Source organism: Lytechinus variegatus, chromosome 8 (assembly GCF_018143015.1).
Source record: "Lytechinus variegatus isolate NC3 chromosome 8, Lvar_3.0, whole genome shotgun sequence".
Lineage (NCBI taxonomy): Eukaryota > Metazoa > Echinodermata > Echinoidea > Temnopleuroida > Toxopneustidae > Lytechinus > Lytechinus variegatus.
In genome coordinates, this window is record NC_054747.1 from 6,112,734 (window position 1) to 6,134,363 (window position 21,630).

At 35.3% G+C, this 21,630-nt stretch overlaps 1 protein-coding gene across 3 annotated transcripts in view; it reads left to right on the forward strand.

The window, feature by feature from the left end:
- LOC121419889 overlaps nucleotides 1-21,630 on the forward strand; it is a 44,114-nt gene that overhangs the window by 12,597 nt on the left and 9,887 nt on the right. For 2 of the 3 annotated variants that reach the window (XM_041614358.1, XM_041614360.1), the window contains exons 2-6: nucleotides 9,075-9,155; nucleotides 10,533-10,619; nucleotides 11,785-11,892; nucleotides 13,875-14,009; nucleotides 15,877-16,020. In XM_041614358.1, coding sequence (XP_041470292.1) covers nucleotides 9,089-9,155; nucleotides 10,533-10,619; nucleotides 11,785-11,892; nucleotides 13,875-14,009; nucleotides 15,877-16,020 — 541 coding nt within the window. In that variant the 5' untranslated portion in view covers nucleotides 9,075-9,088. The remainder of the gene's footprint in view (nucleotides 1-9,074; nucleotides 9,156-10,532; nucleotides 10,620-11,784; nucleotides 11,893-13,874; nucleotides 14,010-15,876; nucleotides 16,021-21,630) is intronic. The other variant, XM_041614359.1, reaches the window with a different exon arrangement.

Here is a 21,630-nt window from a genome sequence, read left to right on the forward strand (position 1 = left end):
TCTCTTTTAAATTAGCCAGGGAACTTCACTACTTTGAATCAAGAATAAAGTCAAAATTAGTGTCATGAAGGTGGGTGCGTTTGTTATGGACAATATTTGATTAAGATCATAATAATTGCTTCCCATTACCCTCGGCTCATACCTCTCTAAACGACATTGCCTGGGCAGCTACGCCCGGCCACTCGATGTGTTGTGATCTGGCAGACATTGTACATGTACGGGAGGGGTTACGGCGGGCTGGCTCAGACCCGTCACCGTGTATAAACCGCACCCCCGACTTTTGCTTCTATCCCGCCGAGAAAAAGGTGCGGTTAATACACCGTTACTTACGGTAGTATGTTGCATTTGTACAGGTGATGAGCTTTGAATTCAGATAATTCTCTCATTTAATTCACAGTGCTAAGAATTTGCGTTACTTACTGTTCCAGGTATCTTGTTGATTTCGACGTGACCATCTTCCTAACGCTTCTTCCAAACAATGAACTGGAGGCTCTTTCCACGAATGAATGTTTAGCTGCTTCAAGTGTGATTCCAGCTTTTTCAAGAGCTTCTTGTTGTTCTACTTCTACTGGCCTTTATTGTAGTTAACATGTCCTGTGAATGTTTTTAGGAGCCCAGTTTTGCTACAACACAGTAAACCTCAAGTTCACATATATAGTTAAAAAACAGGGTCTACTTGTAACATTATCTAGGAAAAAGTTCTACAAATTGGACATGGTGAAACTTTTCATTCATTATGTTTTCAGTATTTACTGAGGTACTCACTACAAAAGGAAGTTGGGGTCAAAAGGTCAAGTTTTTGTTCAACTTGGTCACATTCCTTTATTTCTGCATCAATTATGTTCACACTACATCTGATCCTTGGTAATACATGTACTTTCATTAGGATAATGGGTCAAAGGCCTAATGTTAATAATCAACTGCCTAATGTTAATAATCAACTGAAAATTAGTTAGTCAGAAAAGGTGGTTTATTGGATTCCCTATCTTTTGCTTATAATTATTTTTTTTCAAATTTAGTATTTCTCCATCAAATCTGACAAATTCATTATTTTTTTATCAATAATTATTAAACGATGTCAGTAATAAGAGTTTTGAGAAACATGTGCAAGTATATGTACCAATATCCATGTGCAGAATATTTGCTGGAAGGTTAAATGCTACAGTGTAATTTTAAAGTGCGCAACCATAGGATACGGGAAAAGAGTTCTTGCAGCCTTTGATGTACTTTTAAAGATCAAGATAGAATTCACCCAAAACATCTATTAGGTGTTAGTAGCTGAAAATATCCTAGATTAGTTCAGAACTATTCATCTGGAAGAAGAGACAAGTCAAAGCATTTTAAACAATTTCAAAACTTACCTGCGCTATATTTGTTTTTAATTGATATGCAGTTAGAATTGATCAAATTCTGATTGCAAGCTGACAAATTTATTTAAAAGGAGGGTATTAACATGAATGTATTTCAATACAAATAAGACATCTCTGGCAGTCTTGCCTGCATTATTATGCAATTCAATATGGTCGCATTTCAGAAGTTCGGTATGGAAATGGGTGGATAATGGAAAAAGTATTTGTCGAGTTAAATGCCAATAATTGAATATTAAATTCAATTATCAATAAAAAAAAAAAGACTTCTGGAATGTCTCTCTACAGTTATTATTCATGACATGTCTAATTATACTAGACTAGTAGGAAAATGTCATAATGATATAATATTCAAATTGAAAAAAAAAAATTTAGTTCCAATAATTTAGATATATTTCACTTCAAACTTTAATTCAAAGACTACAGGCATCACTTTTTATACGCCCGTCTTGACGGGACGTATTATGGTATCATGCTCGGTGTCCGTCCGTCCGTTAACTTTTCCTTGTAAACGTGATAACTTCAGTTTAGAGCAATTTCAAAAAAGAGCTTGTAGAATCTAGGCTCATATAATTTGGTGCACGATACTAGCATGGATCCCAGGAAGCCTATTGATTTAGAGGTCAGAAGGTCAAAGGTGAAGTCACCATCTTCCACTTATCTTGTTTGACCAATAGCTCCATTTTCCATGTTACAGACAGCATATATTTTGTGCCCGCCTTAGCAACACTCTTGTTCGATTTGAAGTGTATTGATTAAGAAGTTAATAACATGTAACAGTCTGTTAAAATTCTTGGTGTAATCGTCCAATCCAATCTAAAATGGGACCTACATATCATGGAAATCATCAAAAAATGTAACAGGAAGTTGTACATGTTTAGGCTTTCGAAGCAATATGGCTGTCTCTATCGGATCTGAAATTGGTATACATGGGCTACATTCGTCCTGTTATGGAATATTGCACCCCAGTTTTTAATGGTGGGCTTACAAAGAAATATGTAAGAAGTTTAGAGCAAATTCAAAAAAGAGCTTGTAGAATCATGTTGGGCCCAAACTACCCGGGCAAACTACACAGATTATGCCAGTGCTTGCCTATCATGTGAAATTCCTACTCTGGAATACAGAAGGGAGAAACTCGGCCTGGATTTCGCAATATCTGTAACCAAATATCCAACATTCAGTACCTGGTTACCTCCTCCAAAAAACTTACCCATCAATCTCCGACATACTCCTAGATATCAGCAATACAAATGTAGGACAAATCGATTTCGCAATAGCTCCATACCATATTTCATAGATCTCCTGAATAAAGACATGCCCAATCAATAAACCCATTGCTCATTTGAAAGCAATACCAGCCTACTTGCAATATCAAGTTTTTTAATGAATGAGGAAATCAACTCTTTTTAATATCCATATATTTTTATTGATCTTTTACAAACGTTTACGTATTTTATTTTTATTATTTTTAATTTACTATTTCCTCATTATCTTATGTACTTGTATATAAATTTTCTTTGCCAAAGTATTCTTGCCTATACACATATTTCTCATGTCAGTTTTTACAAAGGTTACTGTTTTTTAATGTTTGAAATATGTAATGAGTCTTTTTATTGTTTTTACTTTGTATACATGAACAATTCAGCCATTTGGCTGCGACTCATGTTTCTAATAAACCTTGAATTGAATTGAATTGTATGTTAAATAGTAGGTTAAAAACAACTGAAAATATGTATTATAATAGCAATGTATTATATTGTATCATAATATGAATTATGACTATGGTTTGCATTTCTAGTCAGTTAAAATGCAAAGAACAACGAGATTCAGATTATTTTTACAAATTCAATAATTTTGAGAATATAAAGGAATGAGCTACATGTGCATGTCATATCCAATCTAATCAATTACCAGTAGTCACTTATCTGATTTGTAATTTATATTTATTGTATTTTTAAGTCTTGTATCATTGCATAAAAAAATTTATCCACGGGGTACTGAATTTGCCAGGCATGTGAAGGTGAAAGTATTTTTTCAGTGTTTTTTTTTGTTATGTACACTGTAATTGATATGCATACAACAATGATAGATAACCAATTTTTATGGCTGTGTGAGTGGTAGATCACATGAAATTTGCAAATATTATGTTTTAAAATGACTGATTTTTTCATATTCATATTAATTCTTTTTTGGGAGGGGGTATATAATGCAGACCTGACAAGTGACCATTGTTTTCATTTAGGAGTTCAATCCCTTCTCCTTTCATCCATATTTTATAGCTTTTATAAAGTTACGAGGGTTTCATTGACCCAACAGACATGTAGAGATTGAACTTTACCTCCTACCTCAGTTGTTTTACATGCTTATTAAAATATTATTTTATTGGAAGGTTTCTTTCAAGTAAAATTATTGTCTTGATGTTTATTTATATATATATCTGTGCATGTAATGTCACTGGAGGGCAAATTTTCAAATGTGGTTCAATAAATAGTTGAATGTGAATGAAACTCTATCCGTATCTAAACTTCCTAAAATATGTAGTAATTCACTGCAATTTTATTGTAAATTTTGAATGAAATTCGTTTATATAATCTTACTCTTTTTATAAGCAAGGGATGACCTGCCATGACTACTTGAGACATCTAACATTCTGCTGTATAATCAAGGATAAAGGCACAAGGGTGAGGCACATGTACTTGTATGCTGCCTGGCATGCTATATTTTGAGAATGACTCCTTGATTAGGCAGCCTTATCCAAATGAAAGGCCATTGTCATTAATACGCCACCCCTTCCTCAATTTTGCCTTCTCCAGTGCCCCAATTGCATAAAAGTTAGTATTATGGTAACCTTGTTATCAAATGGTAACTACCATGTTAACACTAATCAAAGCCAATCAAGATCAAGGACTCCATACAAGTTGTATTTGCATGGTAAATCATAATTGTAACTTTTGTTATGCAATGGGGCCCAGGTATATTAAATCCTTGATCACTGACAACAAACAATTAATGAAACGGGACAAAGGCAGTATTGATGAAACTGAAAAACCATAGTCAAAGGCAAGGTTGGAAGGGTCCCCCCCCCCCTCCTCATTTTGAAAAAAAAAAATTCAATTGAATATACTACTAATATAACTATAGGCCTATAGCCAGTTTTAGGAAATTGCATAGAAAATTGTCATCTGCACCCACTCAATTTTCAGTTTTGCTCTTTGCACCCTCTTGATTTTAAAAATACTGGACCTTCCTCTGAGGTATTGTGGGGTTGGATTGGCTTGGGTATTTACGACGGTGGGGGGGGGTAATATTTCACCTCCACAATAAGAAAAAACATAGTTTCCATTTAAAAAATTTAACAAGTAAAGTTATTTTTAAAAAAATCAGTGACAATAATACTAGTCAACACCAGGGGCTGTGAGGGGGGGGGGGCTGTGAGGGCTTTCTAAAACCATGTACAAAAACAAAAATTACCATATAAATATGATTATTGCATGGTCAGCCCCCATTTTCAAAACTTCCACGGCACCTAACACCACTTTCCAGAAGGGGCGGGGGGGGGGACTGCCTTATCCTCAAAAGTAAGATGGCCCCGGGGCCGGCCCCTGTCTCTGGATCTGGTTCAGTATTAACAAGTCAGTGGCATACACAGGGGTGGGGGTTACAGGGGTTAAACCCCCTTCAATTTTTTTAACCCTCCCACCCCCCACCACAATTAAAAAAAACACTATTTTTTATATTTAAGTTTTTATTGAAGTAAATCATAACAATCACAATATTTACAAATGATTAGCATGATGGAAAAGCATAAAATCATGAAACATTACAAATAAAAAAGGCAGATTTAAGATTATAATGATCTATAAGTTTTCAAGAGGGAAGCGCCGAGATAGAAAAAAAAGACCGCCCTTACTAAATTTTTTGAAAGACCCATTTTTATTCATTTATTTATTTATTCATTTATTTCTTTTTATTATATTTTTTTTTTTGGGGGGGGGGGGGTTAGGGACGACCAAAAATTGGAGGCTAAGACTTTCTGTTTTTTTTTTTTGGGGGGGGTCATCAACATTTCATTCAGCTTGACCCACCCCCATCCCTCTTGAATATTCCTACTTAGGCTACTATAACAAGTTATTTATTTTTTTTTCATTTTTTTAATGAGAGTTTGCCAATTTTTTTAGAGGACCGCCAACTTAAGCAATTCATGCTATTGAAAAAATAGGCCAATGTACTCTCACGGCTTATATGATGACAGCTAGTTAGAAGAAATAATTTTTTTCCATGATCAATCATGATCCGTGGTACATGTACTTGGTATCGTCGACTCGATCTCCCATTCTAAAATAGGCTCTCCCCAGGATCAAGTCTAAAAAGGATCACAAAATGCTGTCAGACGAACGTGAATCGTTTTAGTTGCAACATTTCTCTCAAATTTTAATTATGAGAAGAGTAATGGAATAATTCAAGTAGAATTTTCCTCTAAAACAAATACATTTGTTCAAGTGGTCTCGCTGTGTTTGGTCCGGTCTTGGACCTAACGTTAGATCTAGACCCATTTCCGCATTCAAAGTGTGATCGATGACGTCCAGATAGTTTTGTTTACAAATAAATCGTTAGCGGTGAAGGATCGATTGCCAATTGGTATTTATAAATTTCAATGATTCAAATCTATATAAAGTAAATTCAACATATCGTAATAATTTTTCTGACAAAACTTAACAAAAAATATCTAAAACTTCTAACAAACATATTTTTATTTGAATTTGTTACTTTATTCATGAAATATACACCTTCCAAATCTTATAATGAAACAATGATCGTGTTATAAGTTCCCAGAAGAAACTTGGCAACGTCAAAGACCGTATATGGTATTTGACGTGCATTAGTCGTACTGGGTAGCAAAAGTAGAATTAAAAGACAACTAATGATGGGTTATTGATGCCGATCGGATATATTATTAAGCAAGACATTATATCTTTTGAGACGTTGAGAACACCAAATCGGAGTAGTGTTTTTCAAGATATTATGCCTGAAATGGTCGCTCTCTGCAAGTCCCAGGGGCCAGGCTCATTCGCGATTGCACTGAAAATGTCACTAATAAGAATGGAACTTTCAGGATTTATGTGAATATCATCAAAATGATAAGGATTTTCGAAATTTGGAATGTGATTTCTCGTGAAATTTTGGAGATACCATATGACGATGGAAAGGAATAACCTTAAAAGGTAAGGCAAACCTCCAAAAATGTAGCTTTTTAACACATGTTGAATTGAAATCTTACAGTTGATCGTCGAGTAGTGTAAAAGTTGAAATAGCATATCAGCTGGCTGGGCAGCGCGCGAGGATTTCGTGCGCGCGTACTTGAAAGGGCTTATTTTGTACATAGCCTATGGGAGTGAAACAGCCGTGTTTGTCAAGTTTGTGCCGTGACCGTGCCTGTTTTCCGAATACAGCCCCTTTCGTCGGTACATGTAGGTGCGAAAGTGCACTTGGTACTGCATTTTCTGATAAGTTATGCAAATGAATAGGCCAAATCGTGGTTTTTGCCTTTTGGGAACCACTCGTATATTTGTGTACTGTACACGCACTTGTGTACAATTAGTGAATGGAGGTGGAAATAGGGAACTGTGCGTGTGACTGAATTGAATAAAGCGCTGATGTATGAAGTGAACGGTGGTTCCCAATATCATGATAATGCCAATGAATAAAATAAAACAATGAGTTGTTGTTGTTATTTTGAATAGGCAAACTACTAAACTAGTCAGTTTTGACTATTGTTGCCTTATACGGTTATAAATATGCTTTTCTTTTTTTTCCAAGATATGATAATTTCTTTGTTCAAATTATGTCAGTTTGAAAAGTAAAAGAAAGAAAGGAAAGAAAAGTTCCTAGGAAATTGTGCAAGACCACCTCTCCTGCCCTGTATTAGTACGTTATCCTGACAAGCCCGCTCGAGGTGCATTTCGAGGGCGTAGACCTCAGGAGTACAAAAAAATTGTATTCCCTATGTCTCTCAAACGTAAGCAGGGGGCGCTCTATCCAATACCTCGTAGAACTTGATTTAAATTCCGCAGGTGCAAATTTATGTCAAATCGATCGGAACCATCTCAACATTTTTTTTTTTTAAAGCGAAAACATTTATAGTAGAGTAAATACTGACATTCAAGGGCCATGTGATAAAGTGAAAGTGACAATAAAGGTGCACACATAGATTAATTCGGTGAAAACATCATAAAGAATTACCCCCGAAAAATATGAATAATTATATACACTTTGCTCAGCAAGGTATTATGGTCCCGAAAGTAATAATTTGCTAAAGTTTAGTTCTCTTTACTCTTGACTACACCCTGTTAAGATGGTTGCCATCCTGGCAGCCAATTTGAAATTTATATGCAATCCAAGTGCACCTCATAGTCACAATCATACACAAACACTCACCCACAACAACCGTGATTCTAACCATGAAAAAAAAAACTTAAATTTTTTTTTTCTAAATTATTATTTGATCTGAATTCTCTCTTTTTTATATGTTTATTTTATTCATTTATTTAGATTTTTTTTTGGGGGGTTCATTGTTTGTGGTTCATTAAAGATGAAAAGTAAATAAGCCCATGTAAAGAGGATGTGGAGTGAGGGTGTCAAAACACACTTAAACATTTAAATCTGATTTCTTAGTTGTTTGAATAAGCCTATTACTTACTACTAGTACTAATTAAAAAATTGCAGGAGCTGCGCTTACTATAAACAAATTTGGAGTGTGGTTCACAGTTATATATATTTTTTTTAATTGCCCTTGGTTCCTGTAAAAAGCCCGCGAGCCGGGGGCAATTTTTTTTTAAGCCTTGCTTAATTCAAGGCTTGCACTGGTCATGTTGAGTTTTCGTGAAAATCTGATTTTTCACTAAAAAATATGATTTTTGAGGATATTCAGTCTGATTTTTGTGTCAAGAGGTTGGCATCTCTGGCCTAGTTCATGAAACTTGGCCATAAGAGTAATCAAGTATCACTGAGCATCCTGTGTGAGTTTAAGGTTACATAAGCAAGGGCAAGGTCATGTAAGGTCAATGAACTTTTGCCATGTGGATGGGGGTGGTATCTGTTGAATTTCCATCGTAGCATTGAATGTTTATGGATGTGATTTATGAAACTTAGACATACAAGAGTAATCAAGTATCTTTGAACATTTTGTTTGAGTTTCAGGTCACATGACCAAAGTCAAAAGTCATTGAACTTTGGCTATTTTAGAAGTAATTATAAGATTGCTGTCATAGCTTTCAAAGTTTATCTGTAGATATAGTGTATAAAATGTGGATATAGGGGTAATCAAGTTTCTCTGACAAGTTTTGGGTCACATGGTCAAGGTCAAAGGTCAATGAACGTATATTGTATCAATGTATGAATGGTGTTTTTTGTGAATCATTACTTTATAGTAGTTTTGAAAGTCAGCACTGCTGCTTTATTGAATCGTGTGATGCAGGTGAGACCGTCAGAGGCATTCCACTTGTTTTTTTCTTTCTTTTACTTTTTATATTCTTTTAGGTTCTTTTTGATTGCTTTCTTTCATTTTCTCTTTCTTTTTTTTCATTATCTTCTGCTTTGTTCCTTCCATTTTTGTCTCACCTGCAACAGACAATAGTATTCTTTGAAGCATTATGTACATCATTATCACTGTACTTCTAGTATACCTTTTCTTTTGTTTACAATCTCCAGGTGAAATAGAAAGGATGGATGTAAGAATAGATGCTGGTTCACAGTCTTCTACATCATCATCTGTGAAGTGTAAACAAGAAGGTATATAATGCTCTTCAAAATACCCCAATACTATAAGGCAACCTATATAAAGGCATTTGAAGGGATGATTGGTTTTTGCACAATCACATCTAAAATCCTCAATGATGTTAAAAATTATATATTGTAAAATCGTGAAGTATGAATCTTTTATAAGATGTTGATCAAACTGCATTATTCTTTTCAACTGATATTGAGACTTTTTAAGTTTTACTTAATTTATTCATTCTTTTTTTTTGGGGGGGGGGGTGTCCCTTTATTCCTTGTTTTCTAGTTATATAGCTTTCATTGTTATTTTATGTATGATAGTGTCATGTATATTTCATATGAAGGAGTGTAATGTTTGTGCCCATTTATTTTTTTTTTGTACACTGTACATTGAATTAGTGTTTAATACAGTAAGTACATAAACTGTAAACTTCATTTATTAAAATCACCCTTCTTTTGGAAATGATAATTGAAAAAAAAATGTTAACCTCCTGACTTGAAACGAATGAAAGAAAAGACCTTTTTATTAAATGGTTACCAGGTTTTTCTAAGTCTCCAGTTATGATTATTAAAATGATTTTACCCGGAACAAAAATCATGAAATTTACACTTTTTTGTCTCACCTGAAAGATGTTCAGCAGAGACATAATCAATTTTCCTGTTTTTGGTCTATAAGTTGTAAACTAGTCTGTTCCAAAATTGTAATTTTTTGTTCAACTTACTCTCATTTCTTTATTTGTTCATCAATTATGTTCATATTTGCTACATTTTATCCTTGGGTAATATCAAATGTGTGTTTGTGAGGATAATAAGGTCACAGGTCATCCAGGGTAAAAAGGTAAAGTTTTTGTTCAAACTGCTCTTATTTCTTCATTTCTGCATCAGTTTGTACACTTTGTACAAATGATCCGTGGGTAATGCCATATGTGTGTTCATGAGGATGATGGGGTCAATGGTCATTTAGAGGTCAAAAGGTCAAATGATGTGAGGTTATGATCATGGCCATCCTTCTTCAAGTTTTCGTTCAACTTGCTCTCATTTCTTTTTATCTACATCAGTTGTGAATATACTTTGCACAAATATACCACACATAGGTCAAAGGTCATTTTGGCGTCAAAAGATCATATTACTTATTATTGATTGCGAAATCATTAATCACAAAAATCTAATACCAAGTATATGTACTCTTCTCAATTGTGAGTATGGTATTCACAACGTTCCGTTTTAATATACAGTACCCTTTATTGCACTATAAAAGACTTCGGGGTTATCGTTGTATGGGCTTTTGAAAGTGGATGACTGACAGTTGATTGTTGGGTATTAAATATTTTACAAAAAATTTGCTGTCAAGGGTATCTTAGTTTAACCATTATTTTACATTGTATGTTTCAGTTATTATCAAAGAGGAGGATGCAGACAAACCTGAAAATATCAATTCTGGTTTATCAATCCATTGTGAACAGAGTCATATCAAGTCAGGTGAGATTCTAAACATTGGCCTGTATTCTGAACTCTCTAATTCTGGTCTAAACTTTTGGTTTGACTAAGGATAGTTGATTGCAACATGTATCTTTATTAACATTTCAAGTTTAATTTGTCTGCTGACAAATCAAATCATTCATAATATTTACTGAAGTAGTTATCTTCATATATATTACCTAAAGAATGAGCCAACTAAAGATAGGAAAGTATATTTCTTGAAAATGACATTTTTGGCTTCCCATAGTTCTAATACAGAGTTTAACCACATGGGTATTTAAAGTTGAAAGAAATAATTGAGTGAAAGTATGTATCCTAAGACTTGCTATAAAGCTATAAAGGTGTGATATCAAAATAATCTATGCTATTATGGTTTATTGCCTAATCTTTGAAAGCTCAAATTTATTGCCTAATCAGTCAAAGTTCACATTTATTGCCAAACCTTTCAAAGTTAATGTGAAATCAATCAAGCAGCTTTAGCTATTTTATGCTAATAGACCAGGAATGGAGTGTGTTTGGTGCTTGTATGTATGGGAGAAGATTGCGAGTTATTTCTGATGAACCAGAAGTTATTTTGAAACATAGCATGATACAGGATGTTAGTTAGGGTATATGGACTTTCATTGATTTGTCATATTTTGTGGTTAATGAGGTTTTTTTTTAATTGCTCCCTTGGTTTATCTAAAGAGAAGTTTCTACTGAAAACATGTCGGCATTTGAAAAGCAAGCACAGGTAGCATATTTTTCCCTACTTTCTCTGTGTTGGAAGCTTAGAATCAGACTACATATCTTGAACTTTTATTTTCTCAGAGTCTTGCCTAAATTTTTACTAAAAAAGATAATTTTGACAAATCTTTCATTGCTGGACTCGAACCTGCATCAATAAACTTGACTGCAGTTATCTTGCAACAGTGCAATGATTTACAGATTGCGCCTTGCTAGTTGAAGTGATTGGTACATGTAAGTTAAAATAACAATTTGTTCTGTTACATGAACAATTCATGAATATTCATGATATGTAGTCTGACTGAATATACCCTATGGGGGGGGGGGGGTTAGAAAGGCACACAGGTGTATGATTTGGTAGACCTTACAAACAGGCAAACCTCAATGGCTCAGATTTGAATTTCATTTTGTTTTCTATTTTTCTCATCCACGTGTGTAGAAGACACCATCTGTAAGAGTGAGAAGTTGTTATCAAAGAGCGATGAATATAAAACATTCTACATCAAGGAGGAAGAAGAGGAATGTTTACAACAAGAAACCACTACCGGTAAGAAAAAAAGAGTGTATTTTTTATTATTTATTTGTTTGCTTTAAGGTGCTCAGCTAAGGCAAGGAGTTTCACTCATTTGTGCATGCTAGAGGCAGCAGTATCCAGCTATTAATCATACCCAATTCTGTTCCACCAGGAGTTTGTAAGAACCCTTTTTATTTGGTTGCTTTGCTTCAATTTACTTCTGTTACTACATGTAATCCTAAATTTGGTTACCTTGACAGCCAGTCACAGCTCGCTGTTTAGCCCCCATCGTCTCTTTCGATTCTATTATACATTTACATGTATATTGTTTCGCTCTAGCGTTCTAGTGATTTTACTCTGATGAGTGCGTGTCAAAGAGCGAAAGTTTGTCCGTTTTTTAGGCTATTTTACGATTTTAAAAATTTTTCACAGAGATGCAGCAGTTGATGCCTACACTTTGAATAGCCTGAACAAATATAAAGTGTTTCCATGTGCTGACATTACAGCTGTCACAAGGAAAAGCATGAATCATGCTGCTGAACTATCTTATCTACAATTTAAGGTGTTTGTGTAGGAAACAGCTCAACAACGGTAATTACAATACCGGAATTAGCATCGCATCAATTTAGCTCAGACTGAGTAAGGGTAATTGCAATACTTGACACAGCTCAGCATTGAGTAAGAGTAGTTTCATAAATTGACTTAGCTTAACACTGAGTAAGGATAATACTTGATTTAGCTTAACGCTGACTAAGTATAGTACTTGATTTAGCTCAATGCTGGGTAAGGGTTGTTTCAATACTTGACTTGAATGGTGTACCTTGTAATTAGACCTCCCAACTATCCCACTTTTGGCAGCAAATTCCTGCTTTTGGGGTTACCTTTCACCATTATCCAGGGCTCCCAGCAAATCAGGGAAAATTCTTTTACTTTTTCCAGTCAGGGAAATATCAGGGAATTTATTTTTAAAAATACCTCAATTGAGGAAAACGTCAGGAAATTGTTATCAGCCCAAAAGTCAAAAGCACAGTAGTCAGTCTGACTCTCTTATATTTTGTTGCATATATCAAAACAACATCCATTGAATGACTGGTTATGGTGGTACCAATTAGTTTTACAACATTGTTTTTATACCGAAAATGCATGTAATTCACTGCAACAACTTAGAAAACATGCAAAACTGGGAATGGGTTTAAATAATTTTCAAGATATTTTTTAAATTTCATCAATTAAAAATCAAAAGCTGGGAACCCTGTTTATGATTTTTGCTTTAATTATCCTGCTAAAGTGACATTTGCAATTAGCTAAACAAAGGCAGTGCTAAGGTCAATGAGATTTGCACATCCCCAGACTCACACGCCGCACTCAGTCACTGACGCCACAAAAAGATGGTCTGCCGCTATCATGTTTCGTATAAAAACATGTGGCTACTGTCATCAGTGTTTCAACATTCATGACTCTGCATTTTGATGGTAGTATGATGGCGGATAATCTTTTTCGGGGTGTGTGCAATATCCATTCAATATAGATAAGACTTCCGTGGTTGAACAGGCAAACTGCAAGTGTCGATTTTCCAACAGCGGCGGGGATGGTGCAATATAAATTTACAAATTCTTAAAATAAAATGAAAATATGAATTTTGAGAGGAAAGTATTATGAATTTTGACGAGCAAATTTTGGGAGGTCCGTGCATTCAACACCAGTTAAACACAGATTGCATTGTAATTGTACATTGCCCATTTTACTTGTTTATTGTTGTTATCATCTGTTGATGTCACAACTGCATGGTAAATGAGCCAGATCTTAGGGGTGAGACTTAATCCCCCCCCCCAATCTTGCGAATTATCAAAATAGCCCAGTCTTAAAGGTGTATATAACTTACCTTGTAAAATGCAAATGTAAATCTGACCTGTGAGGTTAAATTTACCTGTGACAAAATGATGCAATATAACTTTTTATGACTTTTGGCCAATTCATATTATTAATATTATAGTTAATATTCTGCTTTTTATCAGTTGGGAGTTCAGGTGACAATGCATCCTTGGAATTGACATGTGAAGCTCAACCAACAGAGGAGAGTGAAGAAGAGAGAATACAACAATACAATGAACAAGACTTCACAGGATTAAGGCCAGCCACATGTGAACATGGTAAAAAATTGTTTTGATTTTCTGTGGGTGGGGCTTTTTGTTTCACAATGACTGACTATATTTCAATTTTGGTTGTACTGTATGTTGTATAGAATGCATTGGTCTTATCCTGTTATATGGTGCACTCGACTGCGTGTTATGTGATTGCGTGTGAATTATTATGTGCATCTTTTTGCATTGACTTAGTATGATGCTCATAATTGCCAACGCACTCATGATATTTAAGGTGTACTCTCCTTCATCAATACATATTAAGATTGCATGTGATCATGTTTGCATCGTCACTAAATAGCCTATGACTTTAACTCACACTTCAATCTCTGTGAAACCTTGCAACAAAAGTTACAACTTGTAAATGTGTTTGCATGGCTAGTACTCAAAGGTCACTAGATTATCATTAAAGGCTTGGAAGTTGATTGTTTTATGTTGGAATGATCCCACCAAATTGCTGTCTGCAATATCAGTTGAGTTTGGCATTCCAAGAACAAACGGCGTACAATGTTGTGACGGTCGGAAACATCCATTTGGTAGCACTACATAATCCATTAATTTTTAATTGCTGTCAATATTATGATACCAATTCGAGAATTAATAATCACTTTTGTCACTATTTGTCGCTATGGTTTGAGAATTAATTGCATCCACAGTTTTGAATGAACGAGTGTTTACTTTATTACACCAATTGATGAAATAAATATTGGATTGGAACAATAGCAAAAAGTATAATTCAGCTTATTTAAACTGTCTTGACAAGGTTTTTTGTTCAGATTCCTCACAAAGTCAAGAATGATGACCATTTCCATCATTGAACATCAAAGTGTATTTGATTTCTGGTGTTGTGATTGATTCAACTGAACCCAGGTGCAGTAATGTACCTGGTAGGAGGGTATTCAGCTTTATGTCTTGACAAGGTCTTTTTTTTCAGATTCCTTTTGTTTAACCCTATCTAGGCCGGGGGGGGCCTTGGAGGCCCCCCCCCAACAAATCGCGCGATATTTTCGCCGATTTTTTACTTTCAAGTCTTGCGCAACTTTTGAGACCAATTTTGCGTCACCCGGGTATGTGGTTCCGAAATTACGCAACATTATGTAAGTGCATGTCAGACCGAAAATTGCTCAAAAACGTGATTTCGTGTACAAAGTCAATGCAAATTGTGTTTTCAACCAAAATTCATAAATGTATGATTATTTTTAGTTTTGCTTGTCTAAATGTATCCATTTTATGCTTTTTATGATCACAGAAGAGTCCCCAACAAATTTCATTGAAAAAAACAATGAAAAACAAAAGGTCAAAAAACAAAGAAATACATAAGAAATTGCAAAAAACAATATAATACATAAGAAAACGATTTGATATCACAATTTTTTTCATGTACACTTGCTAAAGACACCACAAAGAGTTACTATACCAAAAATTAGTACATTTGGAGCTTTATTTTGGGAGTTAGACGAAAAAGTATGATTTCGCATACTAATTACGCATAAATTAGCATAATCACTTAATAACAATTCGCATGAAATAATTTACTATACGATCTTGTAGATTATGTCCCAGGCGACCCGCGTGCCAATTTTCGGCGCGATCGCGCGGTCGACAGCCGAGATCTTAGGGGGGGGCCTGGGAGGCCCCCCCCCCCCGGCCATAGGAACTCCCAAAATACCCCGGCCTAGATAGGGTTAATCACAAAATCAAGAATCATGACCGTTTCTATTTATTGAACATCAACTTGTATTTCATTCATTGAATGCTAGAGCGCCGGTAGCTACACTAAAGCTGGTTAATAGTATGTAGCGCTTTAGAAACATTATTTTAATTGCTATATTGTTATAATTTAGTATTTGAATTCCTTTATGTTTATGATTATCAGATACCTCTAGTGAACCGGAGCAATGGACTTTGAGAGGTGAGTCCTTGGTAGAGAGAGAAGATTTACCTGACAAAGAAAGAACACAGCAGGATTCATCAGATAATAATGGTCTCACAAAGTCTTTGCAAACCACATGTCAAATTGGTAATTTTATTAATGATCAGTTACCCACTTCTGTAGGGAAGGGAGATACCCATGCTAATGAAATCAGTGATGTTGAATTTATACCCAGTAATACAGGGAAGGATGTTGCCCAGACTATTGAAGTCAGTGATGGTAAATTTGTAACCGGTATTGTAGGGAAGGATGTTACCCAGACTATTGAAGTCAGTGATGGTAAATTTGTAAACAGTACTGTAGGGAAGGGAGATACACAGACTAATGAAATCAGTGATGTTGAATTGATAACCAGTATCAATACAGGGAAGGGAGATACCCAGACTAATGAAGTCAGTGATGGTAAATTTGTAACCGGTACTGTAGGGAAGGATGTTACCCAGACTATTGAAGTCAGTGATGGTAAATTTGTAAACAGTACTGTAGGGAAGGGAGATACACAGACTAATGAAATCAGTGATGTTGAATTGATAACCAGTATCAATACAGGGAAGGGAGATACCCAGACTATTGAAGTCAGTGATGGTAAATTTGTAACCAGTACTGTAGGGATGGGTGATACCCAGACTAATGAAGTCAGTGATGTTGTAATGGTAGATGCAGAAATGCCTGTATCAAAGACACATACATGCCCAGTGTGTAGTAAGAAATTTTCTAAGAGATATCATCTGAAGGGACACCTGTATAGAGTTCATTCAGAGATAACACCTTTCAAATGTGCTCAGTGTCATGAAAGCTTTACAAGACTCAGAGATCTTACGTATCACACCAAGATACGACATAGGAGCATATACAGGGTTTCTTGTGAATGTGGTGAAATGTTTACTTCTGAAAAACACTTAATCAATCATAAGACGCAAAGCAAGGAAAAGAAACTCAATCATTGTTCCCAGTGTGAGAATAAAATCCCAGGGAACATGACTTATCCTGAAGTCCTTTTACATAACTGCAGTACAAGAAAGCTATATTGTCCTGGGTATGTGAAGATTACACCTCTTACAAACACTCTTCTCTTCTTGCTCAAGAATGGCAGACTTAGAAGAGTTTTCTGCCCAACGTGTAAAAGAACTTTTAAAGACCCAAGGCACTTGGATGAACATGCCTGCATGCTTATGGGCCAATTCGAATGTCCTGAATGCCATGAAAAATTCGGTATAAGAAATCAGTTTCTTAGGCATTTAATGGCCAAACATGTTGATATTTTTACTCATGTTTGTTGGTGTGGTGCTAAGTTTCATTCAAGAGAATATTTGACCATACACAAGGGTACACACCGTGAAGACAAACTAATGGAGTGTCTTCAATGCAATTCTACTTTCACAAAGAAAGAAAGCTATTTCTCTCATATGAAACTGCACATGGAGAAAGGGTTTAAATGCTGTCGCTGTAAACGAACATTCAATTTCAGACATGAAATGATATTACATAAAAGGAAAAAACATGACTTAGGAAGAGAGCATGAATGTGTATCGTCTTTATGCAGTGGTTTTATTCCAATTACAGATTATGTTAGAATGATTCAGACACTCCCATCTGATTGGCAATCAAAATCATAAAGGTTTAGAAAATCTTCTAAAAAGGATATTTGCCCTCATTGTGGTTAGAAATTTAAGATGTTAGTGTACATACAAGAACATCTGTTGTACTGCCTGTGAATGACATAGAAGACATATCTGGTGAGGCAATCAATTTAGCATGATGGGACTGGGTTTTCCTCAGACATTTGAAAGATCTCTTCCTTTGGATTTCCTGGATCACAATCAAATACCTGAGTACCATAGTACAATCACATGACATGGATCACATGACATGGATCACATGTTGCAAGGCATGAACAAATAATGTGACAAGAGGGATCCTTTCAGCCTCCTCCCCTTGACTGTTTTTTTTTTTTGATAAATCAGAAAAATCAGATGATTGTGCGACAAGGTTTCATGACTTCTCATCTTTAGGAATGAAGTACAGCAAATCCCTACTGTAGTATTCACTTTTCGTGTTTGTTACAAAAATGTTCAAAGTTTTTTGTTCAACTTGCTCTCATTTCTTTATTTCTACATCAATTATGTTCATACTTCGTATATCCTTGGGTAATACCAAATGTGCGTTCTTGAGGATGATAAGGTCAAAGTTCATCCAGGGTCAAAAGATCATGTTGCATAGTTTATTGTTCCAAAATCATGCCAGACTTGTAGTTAGTCTACATGTACCTTCTTGTTTTCCTTTAAGGCTCACACAGCTTTCCATGTTGCAGGGGTACATATTCACACAACGTTTTGTAAGTGTATAAAATTGCTCAAAAATATAAAGTCATATGTACGAATATTATGTAAAATATGTAAGTAGTCCAAATCCTTGAATGTATCATTATTTTTACCTCAACTGATAAAAAGCAATTCATGTTATTCATGACCTAAATAAAGTCACCAATGATTTGCTTCGTTACAACAAATAAAAATTCATATACATTTTTTAAACAGGAAGATACATAAGAAATATCTCAACATTTTTTTAGAAACATTTGATGAGAATCACATAAAGAGTGCCAAGACAGTTCTGCCATACTTTGGCAAAAGGAAGCAAGTTTCAAAACTATATTTTGTTGTAAATGGGCAATGTTTGTTTGCCATTTACAGAGGTGTAAATGCAATTTATCAGTATATTTTCTTCAAAATCTTTCCAAATAATAATAAATTCTTCCCCAAAGTTTGCTTGAACATGCATTGTTTCAGAAACAACACTTACTTTCTTTTTCCAAAGTTGGTAGAGTTTTGGATCTACATGTCAACATTTACATCCATCTTGTAATTCTATGCATTAATTGGCCTGTAGGATTGATTAATCCAGAATAGGTTTGAATCTAATTTTGAAGAATACATGTATGTCATGGTGTTGCATGATCAACACCAGATCTGTGGGGCTAAATAAGCCCCCGCCCCACTCCTCACCAGGGGACAATTTCAATATATCCAAGCCTACCGATATGGTTAAATTTGTTGAATCTGTGAAATGGTATCTGGAAGACTACTGTTTACAACTGATACTTCTTGAATTGCTGAACTACTCCTACCATGATCTTTCAGTGGTCTTCAGAAGAGTTTCAATTGTCCTTCGGTGACCTTTCATGCAACAAGTGATCTTTCAGCAATATTTCTAGGAACTTTCTGTAAAACATATGGTCTATGAAAAGCCAAGAAGTTCAAAAGGGTTAAAGGGAGTAACACAAAGCTTAATACCAATCGTCGTATATATTGTTTTATGATTACTTGCAGAGAATGGCATTTGTCTCCTGGACTTCTATGCAGGTTTTCTCACTTTGTGGTTATGCCCTCTGCTCAGGGAATGTATGTTTATAACAGGACATCGTTCCTTAAGTCCTCAAATTCAAGGAAGATTTTGAACATATGAATCTGATCTGCCCTCTGCCCAGGGCCTTCAGTCTTTCTTGGTGGTTGAGATGTCTTGTTTCAGTGATAAGTCTAGAAGCTCTTTGTTTGACATTTTCAAGCTTGTCCTCGTCCTTTGTGAATCTTGGATGACATGCTATATTACAATTCTCAAGGGTTGGATGGATAATAAACTTGTATAGCTAAAGCATATTTTTGGTACCAAGGGATAAGAAGGATCTCTTTATCATGCCAAGCTTTATATCAGCACCTTTATTTACATCTGCTGCATGTCCCGAGGACAGATCAGCATCAAAGAGTACTCCCGGCTCTTTTTCCCGTTATTAGTTGGCAAATGCTTTCTCCCATCATTGCTCTCCATTGTATAGGTAAACTTCCAGTTCTTCTTGCCATAGTGCATTACTTTACACATGTTCTTATTAAAGGGTAACTGCCAAGTATGTGACCACTTTACCAATTGATCTTTAACCTTATCTAGGCAGGGGGAGGGGCCATAGAGGCCCCCTCATCAATTCATGCAATGTTTTCACCACACAAAATATTTTGACTGCGCCATTCTCTGACATTTTACTTTTAAGTATTGTGCATCTTTTGAGATCAAATTTTCGATGCCTAGGTACATGGTTCTGACATGATTCAACATTTTGTGAGTGCATGTCAGCCCCAAGATTCCTCCGAAACCTGATTTTGTTGTCTCACCTGCATAGCAGAGTGAGACTATAGGCGCCGCTTTTCCGGCGGCGATGGCGACGGCGGCGTCAACATCAAATCTTAACCTAAGGTTAAGTTTTTGAAATGACAACTTAGAAAGGATATGGACCTAGTTCATGAAACTTGGCCTTAAGGTTAATCAAGTATTACTGAACATCTTATTGGAGTTTCATGTCACATGACCAAGGTCAAAGGTCATTTAGGGTCAATGAACTTAGACCATGTTGGGGGAATCAACATCAAAATCTTAACCTGAGGTTAAGTATTTTGAAATGTCATCATAACTTAGAAAATATATGGACCTAATTCATTAAACTTGGACATAAGGTCAATCAAGTATCACCAAACATCCTGCATGAGCTTCACGTCACATGACCAAGGTCAAAGGTCATTTAGGCTCAATGAACTTTGGCCGATTTGCGGGTATCTGTTGAATTACAATCAAAACTTTAAAAGTTTTTGGATCTGATTCATGAAACTTGGACATAATAGTAATCAAGTATCACTAAACATCCTGTGTACATTTTAGGTCACATGACCAAGGTCAAAGGTCAATGAACTTTGGCCATAATGGGGGTATCTGTTGAAACTTGGAAATAAGAGTAACCAAGTATTACTTAACCCTAATTCTCCGGGGGGGGGGGGCCATAATGGCCCCCCCCCCTCAACAATTTTCGCGATATATCTGCTGCGTGAAATTTTTTCACCTCGCAGCTCACTGACTTTTTACATTCAAGTCTCGCGCAAATTTTGAGACCAAATTTGTGACGCCCGGGTACGCGGTTACGACATTACGCAACATTATGCAAGTGCATGTCAGACCCAAAATTGCTCATAAACGTAATTTCATGTACAAATCCAATGCAAATTGCGTATTTAGCCAAAATTCATAAATGTATCATTATTTCTACTTTTACTGATTAAACTTAATTAATTTTTTTATGATCAGAATTATGTCTGGAACAATTTCCATTGAAAAAACAATAAAAAACAAAAAGTAAAAAAACAAAGAAATACATAAGAAATTCATAAAACAATAAAATACATAAGAAATTTATTTCCATACCAAAGTTTTTTTGAATTACGATTGTTAAGAATGCTACAAAGAAAATTTTTACCAAAAATTAGCATTCTAGGAGCTTTATTTAGTGAATTAGAGCAAAAAGTATGATTTATGCATAAATTAGCATAATTAATTCATATAAAATAAAATCTCATTTTGAAAAATTTTACCATACAGCCTTGTAGATTAAATCGCACACTGCCAGCGTGCAAATTTTTGCGTCGCTCGCGCGATCGGCGGCCGAGATCTTAAGGGGGGGGCCATAATGGCCCCCCCCCCCCCCGGGAATGACAAGAATCAAAATACCCCGGGAGATTTAGGGTTAAAGGTATTGTTTAACTTTGTGAGCAGCCGATTTAAAAAATTCTCAAACCAAGATGAAACATGTGTACAAGTTCATGTATTAGAACTAATAAACCCTGAAAACAACCATTATTGAGAATGAAAAGCTAAAACTAC